The following is a 6,911-nucleotide window of genomic DNA, read 5'->3' as shown; positions in this document are numbered from 1 at the left end:
TCTCTTCGCAAGCCAATCCAACGACAAAATTGCACTTATGATATCTACAAGAAGGTAGGGACACTCACGATTGATTTAATTGACTAGATTAAATCAATTGCTCTTGGATTTTTTAGACAAGAATTGGAAAAATCAAAATCTCTCTCAAAGGGGTGGATGGCTAGGGTTTTTGTTTTCTCCAAAATGTGCTAAAACTTGTTTAACCTTAATTACAACTTGCTTTTATATGGAAGTTTAACCTATTCCACTTTGGAGTAGGTTTAACCCTATTCCTAAATGGAATAGCATAATGGTAATTTAAAACCATTATTAATTAATTAATTAATTAATTAATTATTAATATAAACATTAATGTTAATACAAATAAATAAATTCATAATTTTGCTAATTTAATCCCAATATAAAATTTGGACATAGGCAACGATCATAGCAAAATTACCTAATTACCCTTTTACCTAAAAGGACAAAATTAGCCCTTAAATGAAAAATCCTCAAACTACCTCAAATGTGTGTGACCCATAGACTCCCTAATATGTTGGCAGTGAGTGGTATCACGATTAACCACCAATTAATCCTTTAACTATACACATGTCAAGATTGGTCTCTAGTTAGACATCACGGTCACCCAACATATAGGGATCAGCAAAGTACTGATACCTGTCAATGGTATGGTTATCATACAATCAAATCTTTTTATGACCGGTTATCTTATCAAGTTGAGCCATAGAAATAGTGTCAACCTCACATGTTATCCTGATGTGTTATTATTTGGTTATCGGATCAACGACTAAATTATAATTAGATTGAGTAATGACTCAATCCGACTAGGCTCATAGATTTATGTGTCGTATCCATTTAACCAAATTGCATAGTGGGATAACTCTCTCCTATACCCAAGAGTGATGAATCATATATTGATCCACCATAGTCTCAATATACTTTTCAATGCAGCCAACCACTATCGTATTGATAGCCCTAAATAGAACTACGTTAGGCAAATGTCACACTACACCAATTGGTACACAAGTCGTTTCGGTGATCTCAAGTCTAAGGATCATGTAGACCACCATTTGTTAGAGAATTTATTTCATAGACACTAGGGTTACCATCCATATGGAATCCTCTAGTGGATCAGTCTAGTGAACTTGCAAATAACAAGCACCCAAGCAAAGTGGTCATCAAACAACTTTGAAATGTGAGATCTGTCATTACCTTTTGGTAGTGTCATTCAACGCTATGATAATCTTACCATAATATCTATGCCCTTGGTCAGAATAATATTTAGGCTACGAACATTTCTAGAATGACCATCACATGTGCTCATAGGGTCCTCATAATTAAGATTTAAAATACTTGATTCCCTCGTCACAGTTTTACCCTTCTAAGCACACATACCAAATCATACAAGTATATGATTTACATAATATAGAAAAATGCCTTTATTTGATAAACATGGAATTATGAAGAGTCAAATATGATTAGCTCTAAGGCACCTACTCTAACACTAAGTCGAAACATATGACCTCAATCGACCAGACCTGTTCGAGCCTATTCGAAGCAATCACAGACAAGGAATTCCAAAATTCCTTCTCCTCTATTTGGTATAGATATCGAATGACTATACATGGCGATGGTACAACATCTCAAACAACAATCCCTTCGAACTTTTAGCTTTTGGACGTCAACTCATTCAATCTAAATTCATACTTGACTCGATCTACGCTTTAAGCTAAAAGCTCTTTAACTTAGAAAGTGGGCGACAAATTGTGTTGACCTCTCATGTGTTTTGATGTGCCAAAACTATTCAAAAAATTGATTGAACACTAACCGTAACATGCTAAAGTATGACATAAGTCATAACCAAACCAAAATAGGTTTATTAGGTAGTATGACCTTGCATAAGCAAATTTCTACGCAAGCACGACCGTGCTCAAGCAAGGCACGACCGTGCCATAAGAGAAAGTTGTCGTGAAATGTTGCACGACATCGTTCCTCTTGGTCGATAGTCTCTCTACCAAGTTGAGTGGCACTTGCACAACTAGACTTCGCAGGACCATCCTGCATGACCGTGTGCTCAAGTTTAAAAGTCAAGATATTTTAAATTCAGATTGCTTCGTGCTCTTGATTTCATCTCAAAGGTCAAAGTCAAAACTCAAGGTTCAAATTTGGAATGACCATTCCTTGTGGTGGAATGACCATTCATATCTGAAGAAGTTTTGCACGGCATCGTTCCAAGAGATCGTTCACTCCTCTAGAAATTTAAAAACATTTGGAAGAGCATTTGGATGTGTTCCTTCCGCGTAGTGGAATAACCGTGCAGTGTTTTTGCACCATCATACTACATGGTGGAATTACCGTACAATGTCCTTGCACCATCATAGGCGTGGTGGAATGACTGTTTTAGTTAACCTAGATTTTTAGAAAAATGACTGTTGTGTTAGGAGCGACCGTTTGCAATTATAGAACGACCGTTTCTCTAGGTTCTGCAGACTTTATTAGTACTGCATTAAATGTTGCAATGGCTAAACTTTTTAGGGTTATAAAAGCTCAATATTTTTAGGGAAAAAGAGTGAGAATAGTCATACTAAATCAAAATACATTCTTATATAATCCCTAGAGCTCAAGATCCAAATCAAATACTCACTTGTACTGATTTAGTAAACCTTTAAGAGTTCACTTGTTCTTATTGTGTGTATAAGCCTACTTTGAAGAGGCAATCATTCACAAACTACTTTGATTCATTCCTTAGTGGCGAAATCTTGTAAATCTAAGTGTGTGAGGCAAAAATCCTTTTGAAAACTATTGTAGTGGTGCAACCCGATTCTAGTGAAAGTTCAAGAAGGTTGCCTTGAAGAAGTGGATGTAGGAGACTTGTGGATATAACTTCGAACCACTATGGATCCTTGAGCATTTCTCTCTCTCTCAACTCTTTATCATTCATTGTTAGTTGTTGGTTGAACATCATTTATTTCACTTGTTCATGCATTCATTGTTCATATTTATTGCCTTCAAGTTGATTTATTTCACTTGTTCATGCATTCATTGTTCATATTTATTACCTTCAAGTTGATTGCATTTATTGCTCTTTTTTTTTTTTTTTTTTTTTTTTTTTTTTTTTTTTTATTGCTCATTTGCACTATCATTAACTCTATCATACTTTGGTTGTTGAGTTTAGTAATTGATCATTGTTTTGATAAACTCATCATTTGCTTTAACTTTCATTGATGAGTTTTATTTCACGAATATTTTTATTGATTCATATTCACCCCCCTAGGAATATTTGTCATATCATATTTAAGGTTTAACAATTGGCATCAGAGCTTGGGCTCTTGTATTAAAAACCTAACGGTTTCAAGAGTCAATCGATCTACATGGCTAGTTCATCGACACCATTGTTTGTTGAGGGTCATTGTACCACTAGTCCCTCATTGTTTAGTGGTACAAACTACACACAATGGAGAATTAGAATGAGACTCCACATTAGATCTATAGATGATAACTTGTGGAACATAGTTGAGCAAGGGAACTTCGTTCCCATGAACAACTCAACGGGTCTTGCCAAAGAGGAAGAACATTATACAGCTGAAGATGAAAATAAATTGAGCTTAAATGACAAAGCACTTAACATTTTGTTTTGCCCTCTTGATTCCATAGAGTTTATAAGAGTTTTGGCATGTGAAACAGCTAAAGATGCTTGGGAAATTCTTCAAACCTCTCATGAAGGAACAAGTCAAGTGAAGGAATCAAAGATTGAGATGTCATTCCATGACTATGAGTTGTTTGAGATGAAAACCAAAGAAAGCATCACCGACATGTACAAGAGATTCTCCAACTTGATAAATGATCTCAAAGGTCCTGGAAAGAGTTTTGTCACTCTTGAGCTTGTGAAGAAGATTCTTTGTTCATTGTCGGAAAGTTGGACAATGAAGGTGACCGCGATTGAGGAATCAAAAGATCTCACCAAAATGAAAATGGATGAGGTCATTGATAGCTTATTAACATTTGAGATGAAGAGAAAGCCAAAAGAGGAAGAGAATAAGCCAAAGCGGGGGATTGCCCTCAAGACTGTGGATGAAGAAGAAGATGGTAATGATTCTTTTATGGAAGAAAATGAAATCAACTTCTTAGCAAAGAGGTTGGAAGGAACAAAAGGTTTAAAGGAAAGCAATTCCAATGGTTCAAACTAAGAAATGAAGACGATAAGGGCAAATCAAAGATAATTTGCCATGGTTGTAAAAAGCCCGGTCATATTCGTTAAGATTGTCCCCAAGCCAAATGGAAGAAAAATGGTAAGAAAGACAAATTCTACAAGAAAAAGGTTTTTTCCACCACATGGAGTGAAAGTGGTGACTCAAGAGATGAAGATGAATCAAATGAAGAGCAAGCCAACCTTTGTTTCATGGCCAAAGAAGATGATTCAGAAAGAGACTTCGAATCCAAGGTAAAAGACTCTCAACACTATTCTTCTGATGAATTGCAAAATGCATTTGAATCATTAATGGAAGAATTTGAAAAATTGTCTTTAAAGAATAGAAAGTTGCAAAATCAAGCATGCATAATGAAAGTTGAGTATGAGCAACTTTTGGGTAATGTTGAAGAGTTTAAAAATAAAATTGATTGTATGTCATGTAATAAAATTGTTTTACAAAGGGAATTGATGATTATAGAATTGTTTATGATGTTTTGAAAAGGAAAACATTGATTTGAGAAATGAGCTTGACAACACAAAAAAGATTTTAAGCAAGTTCACTTTGGGTAGTAAAAGATTTGATGAAATGCTTGCTTTACAGAGATGTGTTTTCAACAAAGAAGGTTTGGGCTATAACATGTTTTCAAATCAGAAACCTTTTAACAAAACGCATGAACCATGTATTAGACCAAAAGCATCTTTTAGAAAATATGGTTTTTGTAGGTATGTTGGTCATAGCACACATAAATGTCCAATTAGAAAAGACAAGCCTTTTATGGTAAAAAGGGTTTGGGCTCCTAAGGGAATTGTTGAAACTAACTCACATGGACCCAAGACCATTTAGGTACCAAAAAGTGCATGAACATTTTTGTTGTGTAGGTATGTCTTGAAGCAACGAAATTGGGAGCAAACAAATGGTTCATTGATAGCGGATGCTCAAGACATATGATGGGAGACAAGAGCTTGTTCACCTCATTAAAGCCAAAGAATGGAGGAAATGTCACTTTTGGTGATAACTCAAAAGAAAAGATCATTGGCATTGGTTCTATCAGTAACAAGTCTCTAACCATAAATGAGGTATTGCTCATTGATGGATTGAAGCATAACTTGCTAAACATTAGTCAATTGAGTGACAAAGACTTTAAAATTGTTTTTCAATCTATGTGTTGTGAAGTTGTAGATTCTTGCACAAACAGAATTGCATTCATAGGTTATAGATGCTCAAATGTTTACATTGTTGATTTGTGTAATATTGCATCCAAAGATCTTTGTTTTTTGTCTACAAAAGATGAAGATAGTTGGCTTTGGCATAGAAGAGTAGGTCATGCAAGCATGGATGTCATTGCAAAGCTTTCTAAAAAGGATTTAGTGACTAGTTTGCCTAAGCTTGTTTTCAAAAGAGATCATATTTATGATACATGTGCTAAAGGCAAACAAACAAGAGTTTGTTTTAAATCCAAGAATGTTGTTTCAACTTCTAGACCTTTACAATTGTTGCATATGGATTTGTGTGATCCCACAAGGAGAACTAGTCTAGGAGGTAACCATTATTTTTTTGTGATTGTTGATGATTACTCTCGTTTTACATGGGTGTTGTTTCTTGCACACAAACATGATGCATTCAAATCATTATTGCCATTGATTAGGAAATTGCAAAACCAATTAGGCTATGCAATTACATGCATTAGAAGTGATCATGGAAAAGAATTTGAAAACACATTGTTTGAATCATATTGGAATGAGCATGGCATTAAGCATAATTTCTCGGCATCTCGGACTCCTCAACAAAATGGAGTTGTTGAGAGGAGAAATAGAGTTTTTTGTATAAATGGCTAGGACTGTGTTGTGTGAGCATGATATACCTAGATATTTTTGGGCTAAAGGGGTTAATACTTCATATTATATCATTAATAGAGCTATGATTAGGCCAATCCTCAAGAAAACTCCCTATGAGTTATTCAAAGGGAAGAAGTCAAATATTGCATATTTTCGTCCCTTTGGTTGCAAGTCCTTTGTGCTTAATGATGGTAAGGACAACCTTGGAAAATTCGATGCCAAATCGGATTAAGCGACTTTCTTTGGATGTTCTTCACATTCAAAACCATATAAAGTCTTCAACAAAAGAACTCTCTCAATTGAAGAATCTATACATGTGTTATTTGATAAATCTTCTTCTAAGAATACAAGAAATAATAATGAAGAAGAGATTGATGAGATGATGAAAGAACTAGAGATCAATGATGAAGCATCCCCATCAAATCCAAACAAAGAAGAAGAACATCAAGAGGAGGTTGAAAATGAAGATAACACCTTCATGGAATCTCAAAGAACAATAAGGGAGATTTCTTTTCCAAGAGTGAGAGATGAAGTGAAAGATGCACAAATAATTGGAGATCCCACTTAAGGAATAAGAACAAGGGCATCAATGAGGAATACAAGCCAAATCGTAGCATTCTTCTCTTAAGTTGAACCTAAGAAAGTGGATAAAACACTTAGTGATGAAAGTTAGGTTCAAGCAATGCAAGAGAAGCTAAATCAATTTGAGAGAAGCAATGTATGGGAGCTTGTACCAAGGCCTAAAGATCATCCAATCATTGGCAACAAATGGGTCATCCGGAACAAGATGGATGAGCTAGGTATAGTGGTAAGAAACAAAGCAAGGTTAGTTGCCCAAGGCTACTCTCAAGAGGAAAGTATTGATTTCGATGAAACGTATGTCCTC

At 35.1% G+C, this 6,911-nt stretch overlaps 1 protein-coding gene across 1 annotated transcript; it reads left to right on the top strand.

Moving 5' to 3' along the window:
- The first annotated feature begins 3,371 nt into the window (after positions 1 to 3,371).
- Positions 3,372 to 6,593, top strand: LOC116122767. The gene is made up of 4 exons (XM_031408577.1): positions 3,372 to 4,152; positions 4,260 to 4,441; positions 5,069 to 5,266; positions 6,369 to 6,593. Exons 1-4 carry the CDS (start codon positions 3,372 to 3,374, stop codon positions 6,591 to 6,593), a joined length of 1,386 nt encoding a protein of 461 aa, XP_031264437.1.
- The last annotated feature ends 318 nt before the right edge of the window (positions 6,594 to 6,911 follow it).

The sequence above is a fragment of the Pistacia vera genome, unplaced genomic scaffold (genome assembly GCF_008641045.1).
Source record: "Pistacia vera cultivar Batoury unplaced genomic scaffold, PisVer_v2 Contig1378, whole genome shotgun sequence".
NCBI classification, from domain to species: domain Eukaryota; kingdom Viridiplantae; phylum Streptophyta; class Magnoliopsida; order Sapindales; family Anacardiaceae; genus Pistacia; species Pistacia vera.
The sequence above is the reverse complement of the archived record's forward strand: the minus strand, read 5'-3'. Positions and strand labels throughout refer to the sequence as shown.